The sequence below is a fragment of the Neomonachus schauinslandi genome, chromosome 2 (genome assembly GCF_002201575.2).
Source record: "Neomonachus schauinslandi chromosome 2, ASM220157v2, whole genome shotgun sequence".
NCBI lineage: Eukaryota > Metazoa > Chordata > Mammalia > Carnivora > Phocidae > Neomonachus > Neomonachus schauinslandi.
In genome coordinates, this window is record NC_058404.1 from 159,156,194 (window position 1) to 159,172,420 (window position 16,227).

At 39.0% G+C, this 16,227-nt stretch overlaps 1 protein-coding gene across 3 annotated transcripts in view; it reads left to right on the forward strand.

The window, feature by feature from the left end:
- Positions 1-10,658, forward strand: part of AASDH (aminoadipate-semialdehyde dehydrogenase) — a 31,886-nt gene extending 21,228 nt beyond the window's left edge. Inside the window, exons 9-14 of one of the 3 annotated variants that reach the window (XM_021701598.1) lie at positions 19-134; positions 1,119-1,911; positions 6,361-6,524; positions 7,997-8,119; positions 8,598-8,729; positions 10,181-10,658. In XM_021701598.1, the coding sequence (XP_021557273.1) occupies positions 19-134; positions 1,119-1,911; positions 6,361-6,524; positions 7,997-8,119; positions 8,598-8,729; positions 10,181-10,570 (1,718 nt within the window). In that variant the 3' untranslated portion in view covers positions 10,571-10,658. The remainder of the gene's footprint in view (positions 1-18; positions 135-1,118; positions 1,912-6,360; positions 6,525-7,996; positions 8,120-8,597; positions 8,730-10,180) is intronic. The other 2 variants (XM_044912717.1, XM_044912718.1) reach the window with 2 other exon arrangements.
- The last annotated feature ends 5,569 nt before the right edge of the window (positions 10,659-16,227 follow it).

Genomic DNA, 16,227 nt, shown 5'->3' on the forward strand with positions numbered 1-16,227 from the left:
TAAAATTTCTCTTTTTAGGCAAAATTGATGTTTCAGAGTTAAACAAGATATATTTAAACTATTTAAACTTGAAGTCTGAGTGCAAACTCAATGGAAAAGAGGAACTCTGGGGAAAATTACAGTATTTGTGGAAGGTATAACTTTTAAGATATAAATTTGTTATTATAAAGAAGTCATGTTATATCTTTTGGGACTATTAACATCCTAATATGGCTGATAAAGTTTTCTAAGAATGTTATTGATGCCCAAATGTTAAGTAATGTTAAGTAATATACCATTGTTTTTTCAATTTGTATTAAAATAAGGATTAGGTTCTCTACTGTAAGATTAAGCTCCCCATAAAGAAATTTATTAGAAGTGAGGTAGACAGGGATGCCTGGGTGACTCCGTCGGTTAAGCATCTGCCTTCAGCTCAGGTCATGATCCCAGGGTCCCAGGATGGAGCCCCGCATCAGTCTCCCTGCTCAGCGGGGAGCCTGCTTCTCCCTCTCCCTTTGCCCCTCCCCCCATGTTCTCTCTCTCTTTCTCTCTCTCAAATAATCTTTAAAAAATAAAAATAAATTAATTTGAAATATGTATATATTACAACCATAGGTCACTACAGTTTTTCTTAGATAAAATGTGGAGCTTTCTGAAGGGTTCTGAAAAGAGGATGTAATTATATAGTCTTGTTTGTAAGTAAAAGATAGCTTGGTAAGTCTCATTTCATTCTTAGATTCTTGGAATATAATTTTGATTTAGTGAAGCAAATGAATATAAATATTGTTCCCATATTATAGAAATATCAGATATTAGTATTTTGTGGAGTTTATAATTAGTAAATCATATTTTTATAATTCTACTCGCTATTTTATGGGTAGGAAAAGTGCTCTAAAGGGAGATAAAACTTGTAGTTTTAGAGTGAGTTTGTGACAAAATTGGTAGCATAGTGATCATCTCCTTTATTATAAAGAAAATACCTTTAAAGTTTATTTTAATTAACAAAATATTTATTTTGTTTGTCTTTTGTTCATATCATTAATGTAAGTACTATGCTGTATATATTACCTATAAATTGGTTGAATTGTTTTGGTTTTGGGCCTTTACTTCACCATATTTCTCCCTTTTCTCATCTATAGTCTATTCTGAATCTCTCAGAAGATCCTTTGAAGGTTCCTGATGAGTCACTCTTTTTAAATAGTGGTGGAGATTCCTTAAAGTCCATACGGCTCCTCAATGAGATTGAGAAACTAGTTGGCACATCAGTACCTGGGCTTCTGGAAATTATTCTAAGCAGTTCCATTTTAGAGATTTACAATCACGTACTTCAAACAGTGTTTCCAGATGAAGATCTGGTATTTAGCAAGAATTATGCCACTAAAAGAAAATTCAGCGACATTAATCAAGAAGAAACCAGTGGAAGATCTTTACATCAGAAATCTGTCATGACGTTAAGTTGTGACAATGAGCTAACTGCTTTTACTGCAGTGAGCAGAGGGAGTCAGATTTTGTCACTGAATACTAAATTTTTAACTAAGTTAGGACTTTGCTCTTCAGCCCATTCTTCTGAATTAATTTCACAAACTAATATTCAAAATGTGAAAAGCTTAAATCCTTCAGCTCTTACTGGGAAGTTGAAAGACCCATCCCATGTTGCAGAAGTTTCTGAAGAGGGAACATATGTAATAGCAGCCAAGAAAATGGAGCTACATGTGAGATGGAGGTCAGACACAGGCAAATGTGTGGATGCTTCACCTCTAGTTGTAATCCCTGCTGTTGATAAGTCATCCGCAACTGTGTACATTGGCTCCCATTCTCACAGAATGATGGCAGTTGACCTTCACTCTGGGAAGGTGAAATGGGAACAGATTTTGGGAGATCGAATTGAATCCTCAGCATGTGTATCTAAGTGTGGAAACTTTATTGTAGTAGGTAAGTTTCTGAATTTGAGGTTTATAGAGTTAAACTTAATTACCATATGATAATGCTAGTACCAGCAAGTTAAATTTAAAAACTTATGTATGGTGGGTTTGGTGGTTGTTAAAGAGTAATGGTTGGGGCACCTGGGTGGCTTAGTCGTTAAGTGTCTGCCTTCGGCTCAGGTCATGATTCCAGGGTCCTGGGATTGAGCCCCGTGTCAGGCTCCCTGCTCTGCAGGAAGCCTGCTTCTCCCTCTCCTGCTCCCCCTGTTTATGTTCCCTCTCTGGCTGTCTCTCTCTGTCAAATAAATAAAATCTTTAAAAAAAAAAAAAAAAAGAATAATTGTTAGCCACATGCTAATTCACAGTGTGGGCCTTGGGTCCTAGTCTCTGGATTTGAACCTAGCTCTAAAACTGTTCTCAGCTCTGTGAACTTTGACAAGTTGCTGAAACCTCTTAGGACCTCATGTGTTCTTATGAGTATATGGGTATAATAAATAAAACATGTTGCATCGTAAATTGTCCCAAAACTTAATGGTTTAGATTAAGTAACAAACACATACCAGTTTCTGAGGTCAGAAAGGAGCAGCTTAGCTGGAAGTCCTGGTTCAGGGTTTCCCACGTGGCTGCAGTCATCTGAAGGCTTGACTTGGGCTAGAAAATCTGCTTCCAGGACAGCTGACTCAACACTGCAGCCAGCAGAAGGCTTCAGTTCCGAGCTGGTTCTCAACAGGAAGTTTTCCAGTTTGTTGTCACATGGGCCTCACAACCCTGAGCGTCCTCACAACCTGGCAGCTAACTTCCCTCAGAGTGAGTGCTCCGAGAGGTGGGGGCAGGACGGAGGGGAGGGAAGGGGAGAGGAGGAATGCAGTACTTTTATGCCTTAGTCTCCAAAGTTGCGTACCATCATTTTTGCTTCTGTTCATTAGAAGCACATCATTGAGCCTTGCCTATTATACTCAAGGGGAGGGGAATTTAGGCTCCAGCTCTTGAAAGGAAGAGTATCAGAATTTGTGGACAGATTTTAAAGCCACTACAATCATCATAGAGCTTTTTTTTTTTAATTTTAATTCCAGTATGGTTAACATAGTGTTACATTAGTTTCAGGTGTACAATATAGTGACTCAGCAATTCTATACATTAGTCAGTGCTTATCATGACAAGTGTCCTCTTTAATCCCCATCACCTGTTTCACCACCCCCCCAACCATCAGTTTGTTCTCTAGAGCTGTTTCTTGGTTTGTCTCTCCACCCCCCCACCCCCCCACCCTTATTTGTTTGGTTTCTTAAATTCCACATACATCATTGAGCTTTGGAGAAGATGAAGTGAGATAATTGCTTATGAATCCTTTGGTATGTTGCAAGGTACTGACTCATTAAGTGTTAGCTACTAGCTGCTATTCAGTTTCACTAAGGTATGTGACTTACTTTACTAAGAATATGGGGTCCAGGTATAATGCCTCTCCTTGACTACCGTTCTCTTTACTCCCTCTGCTGCATGAAGTTTTTACTTTATCTGCTTATCGAATCTTGTGCGAAGTGCTTAGGAATATGTCTCCCTACTTGTGGTATCCTAGCTGGTATCTACTTGAATCTGAGTTTGATCCTTCCCTCTTGCCCATGTACATTTTGAAACATATGCTACAGGAAACTTTTAGTGATCTGTGTGCATGAGCATGTGTCATTCCCATCCTGAAAGTCAGCTCATGTAAGTTACTGTTTGTAGCCCAAGAAGGCCTGTGGCACATGGTAGTCACTTAGTACTTCAAACATTTTTTTTTTAAGATTTTTATTTATTTATTTGAGAGGGAGAGCAGGCATGAGCAGGGGGAGGGGCAGAGGGAGATGCAGACTCTGTGCTGAGCAGGGAGCCCGACCTGGGGCTTTATCCCAGGACCTGAGATCATGACCTGAGCCAAAGTCAGACGCTTAACTGACTGAGCCACCCAGGTGCCCCAACATTCTTAAATTAAGATATAATTTACATACAGTAAAACTTAACCTCTTTATAGCTCTGTGTTTTGACAGATGTGTACTGTCACGTAGGCAGTACCACAATCAAGAGTTCATTACTCAGAAGGTTCTGTGTCACTGTAGTCATCCCTCCTCCTCCTCCTAACCCCAGGCAACCACTGATCTGTTTTCTGTCCCTCTAGTTTTGCTTTTTCTAGTTTTTGCTTTTGAGTCTGGCTTCTTTTACTTAATATAAGTGTTTGGATTCATCCATATTGTTGCATGTATCAACAGGCTTGTTCTTTTTTTTTTTTTTTTTGAGCAACAGAGCCCATGTGAGCGGGGGTGGGGGGAGGGTAGAGAGGCAGACATGGGGCTCAGTCTCACAGCCCTGAGATCATGACCTGAGCCGAAATCAAGAGTGGGACGCTTCACTGACTGAGCCACCCAGGCGCCCCAAGAGGTTTTTTTTTTATTGCTGAAAGTATTCTGTTGTGTGGATATACCATATTTTGTCCCGTTCACATGTGGGTTATTTCCAGTTTTTTTCCCCCCAGTTTTTGATAATTATGAATAAGACTGCTGTAGCATTTGTGAATAGGATCTCGTGTGAATATAAGTTTTTATTTCACTTGGGTCAGTACCTAGGAGGTGGAGATTATACGGTAAGCATAATTTTAACTTAGTAAAAAATGCCCAAAATATTTTCCAAGTTGACTGAACCACTTGCATTACCACCATCAATATGTGAGAGGTTGTTCCACATCCTTGCTAACACCTGGCATGGTGAATTTGAAAATATTTTTATTTTAGCCATTCAGATTGTTATGGTGTGGTATTTCATTGTGGTTTTAATTTGCATTTCCCTAGTGACTAATGATGTTGTTTCTTTTTATGAACTTAATTGCCATCTGTGTATCCTTTATGACCTGTCTCTTCAGATCTTTTGCCCAGTTTTTTATTGTTACGTTTGTTTTCTTATTGGGTTCTGAGAATATTATGTGTTCTGGATACAAGTCCCTTATCAGATACATGTTTTGCATATTTTCTCCTAGGCTGTGGCTTTTTTTCCCCCCCTTTCTTTCATTAACATTATGTCTTTTGAAGAGAAGTTCTTAATTTTATTTAAAAAAAAAATTTTTTTTTAAGATTTTATTTATTTGATAGCGAGAGAGGGAACACAAGCAGGGGGAGTGGGAGGGGGAGAAGCAGGCTTCCTGCTGAGCAGGGAGCCCGATGTGGGGCTCGATCCCAGGACTCTGGGATCATGACCTGAGCTGAAGGCAGACACTTATTGACTGAGCCACCCAGGTGCCCAAGAAGTTCTTAATTTTAATGAAGTCCAGTTTGTCATTTATTTTCTTTTATGGATCATGCTTTTGATGTCCTATCCAAGAAATTTTTGCCAAACCCAACGTCACAAAGATTTCCTTCTGGAAATGAACTGAACTGAAAGAAATTTTTCATTACCCAGCTGAGTTGTGGGGTACTGCACTGTGTAGGACATTTCTTTTCACCATCACTAAGCAGGCCACTTTCTTGCTACTAAGTAGTAACTGCTCGAAAGAAAACAGCACCACAGTTATTCTGGAATTGGGCCTCAAGTGAGCAGCTGTGGTAATAAGCATAGGCAGAGCCGAGGAGAGAATCGTGGGCCAGTGCCCAAAGTCAACTTGCCCTGATTTACACGCACTGCAGGGAACTTGAGTGATCTTCACTTTGTAGGTTTTGAGCATTCCCACTTCCCCCTGGGTTACTCTGGCTGCCCGGAGTTAGGGACTGCTGCCCTAGCCTCCCATTCATTGCAGCAGTTTGGGAGAAGCAGTCTGCTGTAGTAAAGTACATGGGCTCTGGAGCTTGACTTCTTGGATTCAATCCTGGCTCTGCCACATGTCAGCTGAATAGTTTTACCCTAGTAACTTAAGCTCTCTGTGCTTCCTTTTGTCATCTATAAAATGCAGATATAATAGCACTTGCCTCACTGGGAGGATTCCATGAATTAACAGATGTAAAATTCTTAGAACACTTCACAAGGTAAAAGCTCCGTAAAGGCTGGCTATTGTTAACGTTAGCATTTCTTGAACACCTTCTTTGTACTGGGTACTTATCCATTTTATCTTAATTATCACATTAACACTGGAGTAGATGTATCCACATGCTGCAGAAAAATAATCTGAGGCTCAGTGATGCTGGGTAATTTGCCCAAGGATGGCAATGAAGAGATTTGATTCTGGGTCTGTCAAAGCCTCTCTCCACTGTAGTGGAGAGTGTTTTCTCAGTAGTGAAGCACTTTAGGGTACTTTAAACAAAATAAGGTATACCTACTAAATAAGTATTTTTTACAAGTGGTTACTGTTTGGTTTCTGCTTTACATTGCTGAAATTTAAATCTGAGCTGAACACAGATGTACACATGAAGAGCATCAAATATAAATTGTCATGATTTAGGCTAAAGAATTATTTTCCAGTGACGTATTTAAATCTCATCTTTTCTATTTTGTTTCCCAACAGGCTGTTATAATGGGTTAGTCTATGTTCTGAGAAGTAATAGTGGAGAAAAATACTGGATGTTTCCTACTGAGGATGCTGTCAAAAGCTCAGCAACTGTGGATCCAACCACAGGACTCCTTTACATTGGATCTCATGACCAGCATGCATATGCCTTGGATATTTATGTAAGAACTCACCTCATCAGTTTCTTATCATAAGCTTAGAAGAGTGTGAAACTGTCAGGTGCTCTTAACTAAGGGAGCAGATATTAACTATTCCCTAAGTTTAGCATTGTGGTCTGGGAAGAATGAGTTAATTAACAGTCTTAATATCTGAAGACATTTTTAACTTCCTAACCAGATTTTCACAAATAAATTTGCTACTCAGAGTTTTTAAATATAAAGAACTTAGAATTACTGTCTTGACAATAGAAAAGAGTCACAAAGGAAAATATCAGTAAGACCTGATAAGTTGGGGAAATAATTTGAAGCAAATGTGATGGTTAAAAATCATTGATAAGAATAAATGGAAATAAAGAACAAAAACAAATTATAAAGACCCAGATAGAAAAAAAACAAGAGATATAAACATAAAAAACCCCAAAGAAGAAATGCCTAGTAAATATATTTAAATGTTTCATACTTTAATAATCAAAGGAATGAAAATTTATGTAATGAAGAAACAGTATTAGATCAGAATGGTATGGTAAATGCTGGTGAGAGTAGGGGGAGGTTGTAACTAGTGAAACCTGAGGAAAACAGATTGGCTATAGGTAACTTTCATACCCCCCCTTTTTTTTAAAGATTTTATTCATTTATTTGACAGAGAGTGCAAGCCAGGGGGAGGGGCAGAGGGAGAAGCAGGCTCCCCGCTGATCCCAAGACCCTGGGATCATGACCTGAGCCGAAGGCAGACACTTAACCAACTGAGCCACGCAGGTGCCTCTCATATCCTTTGATTCAGTAAAATTCTTCTGTCCTTGGCAAACGAATCAGAGACATGGACATATATGTACACCAAGATGTCTATTCCTAAGTTGTTCATAATACCAGGAAATTAGTTCCAAACAATTTTCAGTGATAGAGAAATTATTTTATCTTCAGATGGAATATTATGCATTAAAGTAATATCTGAAGAATTTTACCAAATAGGTGAGCTAAAGTAGATACCAAGTAGGGGCACCTGGATGGCTCAGTCAGTTAAGCATCTGCCTTCAGCCAGGTCATGGTCCCGGGATCCTGGGATTGAGCCCCACGTTGGGCTCCCTGCTCAGTGGGGAGTTTGCTTCTCTCTCTCCCTCTGCCCCTCCTCCCTGCTTGTTCTCTTTCTGTCTCTGTCTCTCTCTCTCTCTCTCTCAAATAAATAAAATCTTTAAAAAAAATTAGATACCAAGTATATATTCAGAATGATCTCAACTATATTAAACTGTGTATGTCCCAGAAAGATCAAAAGGGAAAATGTTAAACTATTAACAGTGGCTGTCTCAGTGGTCCTTGTCTTCTTTATACTAACTTGAATCTCTACAAGTAGACTATATTACTTTTATACTAAGAATAAAAAGCTACATTAACTAAATAGATGTAGTATCACAAGGATTAGGACATGTAGATTTGTTAACCACCAACAGAAACCAATTAATTTGCTTTCTTACTTGCAGAAAAAGAAGTGTGTTTGGAAGTTAAAATGTGGAGGAACTGTCTTTTCTTCCCCTTGTTTGAGCCTGATTCCACAACATTTATATGTGGCTACACTGGGAGGACATTTACTGGCTATAAATCCTGTAGGCATAAAATATGTATTGATTTTATTACCTATTTTTTAAATGTTTTATTTTTGCAATTTGAAATAGTTTTTAATTAGATATAGCCAAGCTCTTACTGAACCAGATCTCATTAAAAATGATTGACATGAAGTCTAGAAAGATGAGAAAATAGAAGTTCTATGTGTGTCTTTTATCTATTTTTAAATTGGCAGAATTTTCTCAGTGATATTTGAACTTAGAATGGTTTGAAGATAGATCTTATATACTAATTATTTCCTGGTTTTATTGTCAATTTTTATCTCAGCTCTCATAAAGAGGATTGATTAATTTTATAACTGTGTATATGTACTAGCTTCATTTATGATATCAGCATGCCATTATAGCTTATTCTGATATTTATAGCTTTGCCTCTGGGAGATATAGGAGTTTGTTTTATAAAGGGTAATTGATTAGTAGAATGACTTAAATGCTGTGAATTGCTTTTTGCCCATGGCAGGCCACGGGGAACAGAGTTTGGAAACATTCCTGTGGAAAACCACTCTTTTCTTCTCCACGGTGTTGCCTGCAGTATGTTTGTATTGGCTGTGTGGATGGGAATTTACTCTGCTTTACTCACTTTGGAGAACAGGTGAAAAATTTCTGGTTCTATTTTATGTATCTTTCTCCAAGTCATGACAGTTGGTGACAACTGAAGTAAAATTTTATAAACATCATCTTTCAACTCAGTGTTGAAAACTAGTTTAACTGTCAAGCAGTGGGTTTCTTAATTTTTGCATGATGGGATAGTAGATTGAAGATTCTACTCAAGCATTGTTCTACTTGTGCCATGCCCTCCTCTAATTTTAAAACCTTTACCAGCTTTTAGCCAATTTTATTATAACTTCTGTTGCGGTTTTGAACATTTAAAGAAGCCCCTGCTTTTTCTATGAAAATGGAAATAGGTTGCATAACCCAAATTGCATTGAATGGAGGTCCCATCTGCAACTTCATGATCGGCAGGGAGACTTCTTCTGGGCGACATGAGATCTTTTTTGTTGGGAGCATCATCTCCACTTCTGTATCCACAGGCCACTGTCACTGCCAACACAGCTGGTGCTGGATGTGTGATCTGGGGGGTTGGTGGCCTTGAGCGCGCGAGTTCCAACCTGAGTTAGCCCATTCATGGCCAAGTGGATTCTGGTGCTTTTCATTCTACTTTCAGCCTTCATAGCCTAGCAGTTCCTCTTGCTGTGTGACAATTACTTTGTGATGAAATCTTATAATAGTTCACTTAATATTTTATTCACAAAGTAGTTTGAATATATTCTCACCTTTACTTATCCTAAGAAGTAAGAAGAGGCAAATATTTTTTTTTGGATGAACCATAGAAAGATGAAAGTGATTTTGTCCAAGTGAGGGACAGAATTAGGAGTACAAATCCTATTTCGTGAAGATGCCCACTGTCTTCATTTTGTTTTTCTTATGCTGCTGTTACTGTGCATTTGCAAACATGGTCTTGACTTAGGCCTTTTCATCCTCATCTTTTCTTCAAATATTGGCTGACAGGTTTGTCTGTGGTAGCTTTAAAATAAGCAGATAGGCTACATCCATAGGGCAGACCCACAACTCCTAGCTTTTTGTTTAAACCTTTAATTTCAATTCTTGCACAGAAACTCTTCCTTTCAGCCCACTTACTTCTTTTTCCTTACATTGGGAGAATAGAATAAGATACAGTTTTTAATAAGATACATTGAAAACTGAGTGCAGTTTTGTCTTTGAACTTTGCATCTCTAAGCATAGTAGTAGTAGCTCCTTCTTGAATGGGGTTCAAAATTAATTTTGTTTCATTCTGTTGTGCATAGCAGTGACTCATGTAATAAGACTCCAGTGTATTTTGTTCTAGACTTTACCCCTGGGACAGAGGTCTAATTTGAGAATGCTTTTCAGAAGAAGCCATTATTTCGTGTGTGTGTGTGTGTGTGTGTGTGTGGCGCTACTGTTCAGTAGCCTTCACTGCTTACATTTGTATTAAGAACAAAGCTTCACTATACAGGAAAATTGAAATGAGATGAATGAATTATTTTTGTCTTTATCCTTCAGGTTTGGCAGTTCTCTACCAGTGAACCAATCTTTTCATCCCCATGTGCCTCAGCATCAGAGCAAGAAATATTTTTTGGTTCCCATGATTGCTTTATCTACTGTTGTAATATGAAAGGTCACCTCCAGTGGAAATTTGAAACTACTTCACGGGTGTACGCAACACCGTTTGCTTTCCGTTACCAAGAAGGTAACAATGGAATGTTGCTGGCAGCAGCATCTACTGATGGGAAACTGTGGATCTTGGAATCTAAGAGTGGACGATTGCAAAGTGTATATGAACTTCCCGGGGAAGTTTTCTCTTCTCCTGTGATCTGGGAATCAATGCTTCTTATTGGATGCAGAAATAATTATGTTTATTGTCTGGATTTGTTGGGTGGCTATCAAATATAATCAAGTTCAGTCCTTACTGAATTATCTGAGACATCTGAAAATATAGAGCATTTGGATAGTCTTATTTTATACTAAAGATTATATTTTGCCTAAGAAACTTGTCTTTACTATACTTTATTGGAGAATGATCATATTTTACTTCCTGTAGGAACAACAAATGCTTTTAAAAGGTATTATAGGACAAAAAAGATCAATTTATTTAGTACCACTTTCTTTTAATTTTCTTTAATTTCTTTTAATTAGGCTACAGATAGGCTACTCGGGATTTTTTTTCTTTTACTTTTTCATAGAAGACTTCTGTGAAAAAGAAGATCAGAGTATACCTGGTGGGTTAAAAACTTAGTCCATGATGTTATGCACCATTTACCTATTTACAGTGATTCATAACAAAAGGTTCTCAAAGGGATCTTTTTGTCAAAGTAGATTCCTTATTCAGTATTTTTAAATGAACAAAATACCAGTATTATATCTATAGATCTGTCTCTTCCTATGTAGAGTTTTAAGATGATTTACCCTCTTTTTTCAGTTTTTTGATACACAAACTTTAGTGAATATTTTTGTACCTCTGTTTCTCTATTTATTAGATTTTGTGGTTGTAGTTCTCTTTTTGTTCACTGGCTTGGTGGAAGGGAACACAGCGAAAACCAGGAAGGGAAAAAACCCTATATACTCTTCAGTATCCTGATTTCTCATAATATATATGGTTTGGGGCTGGAGCTACTTCTCCAGTCCCAGAGCACTTTGCTCATAGCTGCATCTGCCTGGCATGAAGTTGCCTCCAGTGAACTATACCTCCTCCCGGGAGCCATGCCCTTTCTGCATCCTCATTCTCTTGTACTTGGACTTAGTCCATGGTTTGCTTTAACCAATAGAATGCAGTGGAGGTGACACTATTGTCACTTCTGAGCCTAAGCTTTAAGAAGGCCTGGCAGCTTCTGCTTTCATGGGATGCCTGAGCTGCCACCTAAAACGTCTGGCGGCCAGATGGAGAGGCACGTGGGAAGGGAGCGGCCCTGACACTGCGCTATAAAACCCGAGAAAGCCAGATCACAGGGACAGGTGAAGCCCCACACATTTGCCTTCGGCATTCCAGCCAACCCCCAGCTGTTCAGGCTATCCTGATGCCAGACGTTTAATTCCCCACCCACAGGATCCTGAGAAATAATAAAATGGCAGTTGTTTGAAGCCACTAAGTTTTAGGGTAGTATGTTAGGGTAGTAAGTTTTGGGTGGTAGTAGCGAAGATTACTGGAACAGAAGTTATGTGTTCTTTTTTCCCACATCACTTAAATTACTCAAATAGGTGAACAGATGTCTCAGTTTTCTTTGAAATTTCATGATCTAGTTCAGGTAATAAAGCAGCCTTTTTTTTTTGCTAGGATATTAGGAATTTAGCCACTAGTGGTCGTAGTAACTATTTAGAGCATATTACATCAGACACTGTGCTAAAGCACTTAAAGTAACAGAAATGTTTCCTATTATTTACCTTCCCTTCATCTCTATAGTCAACTGTGGTTATCAATTTCATTTGTCCATTTATTCTCCAGTAAAGTCCCAGATATCAAACATGCCAGAATTCTTAGCTGCAAGCTATAGAAGTCAACTGAGGCTATTTTAAGCAGAAAAGAATTTTTTTTTTTAGGATTTTATTTGAGAGAGAGAGAGCGTGAGCGATAGGGAGAGGGAGAAGCAGACTCCCCACTGAGCAGGGAGCCCGATGTGGGACTCAATCCCAGGACCCTGGGATCATGACCTGAGCCGAAGGCAGACGCTCAACTGACCCACACAGGCGCCCCTTAGCAGAAAAGAATTTTTAAAAAAGAATATTGAATAGCTTAGAGAATTGGGGCAGGGCTAGAGCTCTACAGCCAGGAACAATTATGCCTGAAATCACCATGACTTTGGCCTGGGGAAGACACAAGCTGCTGTCCTTGAAGCTCTAAATGCTCAAACTGCTAACACTAGACACCGTTCCCCGCCGCTGCCAGACTTCCACACACAGTTGAATTGGGAGATCAATGCAGAGTCTCTTCCAGTTTCAAGTGAAACAGGTTCCGTGCCCGTGAGAGAGTACAGCAAAGCACGTATCAGGCATTTCATCTGGGGTGGTGGGAGGGGAGTGCAAGACCCATGAGCTGGGAGATTTCCCCAAACCTAGAAAGGGGACTGAGGTACAGACTGGCCAAAAGAACACATCTTCTGCCAAGTTTTAGATCAGTGCTTCTTAAATCTTAACGTATTAACCACCTGCAGCTCTTGCTAAAATAAAATGCACATTCCAATTGAGAGGGCTGAAAGAGTGCTTTGCTAAGCCATATGGATCCTGAGGCACAAAGACAGACAAATCAGTAATACTGACCCCTGTCTTTATTTAAAATTTTGGTATTTGTTCACAATGGAATTTGTACTAATTTATATTAATCTCTAAGCCCAACATGGGGCTTGAACTAAGCGATCCCGAGATTGAGTCACATGCTCTACCAACTGAGCTAGCCAAGTGCCCCAAGTACTAATTTTTATTTTAAAAAAATACTAAAATAGAACAGTATCTTAATCAGTTTTGTGGCACCCAAGGTATGAGGGCCTCACTCACCTCACTCATTGTGCCCTGGTGTATAGGCCTGTAAGTAAGTCAGCAGGTCTGGTGTGGAGCCGGAAGCTGCCTTTCCCACAGGCTTTCAGCTCCAGCCATCGCTGCGGTTCTGCAGCCCACACGTGGAGTAAGGAGGCTGTGTGGTGGTATTTTCTCTGATGCAGACCATTCAATTCCAATTTAGGATTGAGATAAACATTTTATTTGCCCCTATTCATTACTTTTCTCTACGGCATCTAGTCAAAAATACAAGGTAGCACATAAAATGCCTTGAAATGTTTCTTTCTCAAGTTATGTAAATATGAGCTTGCTTTTAGATGGTCATTGAAATTGGCAAAAACTTCAACTTGAAAAGGAAATTACATCAATGCTGAAGATCTTGTAGGTATTTTTTATTGAAAGATCATTTCCTTCAATAATGGACATTTTACATTAAACCTTTATACCAAACCAAAAATCTCAAAATAATATTAAAATCACACTATTTTTCATTGTTGTCTCTACTCAATTTTATTATTGGTAAAAATATGGCAAGACACTTGTAACTAACGTTTCTGCTTTAAAATAAGCAATTAAACTAAATGTCACAAGAAGAGACAATGAATACATACTATAATTTGCTGATAACTGGCTCTAAAATAACTTAATAGTAATTAATGTGTAAGAATTGCACTTGAAAAATTAAAAAAGTAAACAAAAAGCTCTAGTTATATATATATGTTTATGAACAGAGATTAATCTGTTACCTTTGCCAAGAGAAGTATATGTTTAAGTTAAAAAAAAAACATATATTTAACATAGCAATTATTCATTTAAAAAAAAGTCTTTTTATAGAATTCCCCCATAGTTTGTTGATCAGAAAAGACGGCAACACAACTAAAGCAAAATAACACTTCATTGGTATTTAGTGCAAATTTGGTGGAGTTATTTTACATGAAATATTAAACATGTACCCTTTAGAAGTTGCTGGAAGTAAGTGCTGTGACTGTCCTGTCCTCAGTGTCCTCTTTTACTTTTGTAGACTTTAAGAGAAACTTTGTAACTGAGGTATTTTCTCCTACTTCGCATGAGCTCGGTGCCGTGTGAGCCAGGAGCAGTAGGCTCATCTAGGATTCTTCCATCAGTGACCCGATTGCTTCCCCTGTTCTCCACCCTTACTGGGGTATTATCCAGAGCTGACAGGATGAAAGAGAAAGTTAAGAATTATCGTAGCACTATAATACCAGGGCTCTAGGTGGAAAGATTCCCATTAAAAAGTGTGTTATGTTAGTAATGAAATCACTGAAAACTGACAAATGCCTATATGTTTGATTTAGGAATGAACATCAGTGTGGAAAACATGCAGTGGAATATTAATTGCTTCCCACAGGAATAAAAGAAAATTATTACACTGATTCTTAACAGTTGGAAGGTCCAGTATATAGACAGTATACTAAGTCCAGCTTGCAGGAGTACAACTGTCCGCGTGACCGTATGTGCCACTGCTAACCATGAGGCTGAGCCATGGTTTCCAGAAAAGAAAATGCCTCCTCTGTGGTGAATGGCAGGAAAGCAACAATACATCGCCTGTCAGGTGAGCTCCGCAAAGAGGAAAATGATGATGGATACTGGTAAGATGGGTTTTTGCAGGAGAGGGAAAAGGAATGCAGTTCCCCATGCATTGGGCAAAGGATGTATACTTCTATTATGGAGTCAGAATCTCAGAAAAGGAGAATATGCCAACACCATGAAATATAAAGTCAGTATTGGCAACGTGTGGTTGGCTGGGAGGCCTGTGCTTCATGCTTTTGAATCGCCGTGTCCCTTCTTTGGACCACACGGTTGGAGTAGCAAGGCCACTTAAGACTCGGAGATGTTTTCAAAGATAGCAAGGTGAATGCTCAAAATTACAAATGCTATTGTTTAACATTTGACTCTAAATATGAATTACTCAATTATGGTAAAGAAACTTTCCACAGAAGTCCTTAGTTCAAAGGCTCCAAATCTTGGCTTCCTGTTAAATTTTCCCTAAAGACCTAAGGGAATACTCGAGACCTTCAATGTCAGTAGCCTCCCCTATCTTGTAGTAAATGTCTGGTTTGGTGGATTGGTTTTTTAATTTTTCCTCTCACTTCTTTGGGTAAAATGAGCCTCCCCTTCAGAGTTTTAAAAGCTAGATTACCCTGGAAGCAGTGTATCCCAAGGTTCTCCTTTGGGATGTATCAGAATTGGTCTGAAGAGTTTTGCCAGAATAGACCTTCCTGGCCCAGACTCACAGGATCAAATTCGGAAGGCAGGAGATGGGGCCAGGACATCTTAAGAACCACTGCACTAGGTGGGGATTCTCAGAGCTGGGAAGAGAATCTGTGGCTTCCTTTCTTCATGATCCTAAATAGAAATGTTCCCTAGGAGCCACCTAGGCCAAATGTTTAGCATGTCCTGAAGGAGAGTACCAGTATGACAGGACCTGTCGGACATCAGTGTGGTGGAAGTGTGAATAGATTCACTTTCTGTGTTACGGTTTCAGATAGGTAGGATTCAGAAAAGCAGACGTGGGCAGAGTTGGCAGCCAGACTGTTAGGATTCCCAGTTACTCAATGCATTCAGGAAAACGGGCATCTTGTTTCTGTCTGTATGACCCCTTCTTTCGCCATTACTGTAGAAAAGGAAAGAAACCACCAAACATATGGTAGGGTAAATGTTCTAGATAAAAGAAGTTGAAGAATCAAAAAGCAAAGATTGGCAAACGTCCTGTTCTAAATGGTGTGTGGGTGTGTATGTGTGGAAGGGCTGTGGTAGGGGCATGGTAGGCTCTTGTGAAGAGTTCTTAGTTTGGAGATTTTGCTTCATGTGGTCCCTCGGATGGAATTTTCTCTTGAGAACGAGGAAGAGCTCAAGGCACCAGGACCTAGGATTGTGCAAATACACTCTTTACAGGGAATGCCACCGATTCAGTTTCTGAACATTATTTTAGAGCCTATAAAACATGCTGCTTTTCCCTAGCGTGGTTTCTTTACCTCATATAAAAAATAAATAACAAGGGCAAGAGAAGAGCCAGTAACTGGTAGTAGGAGTGGATAAAAGTC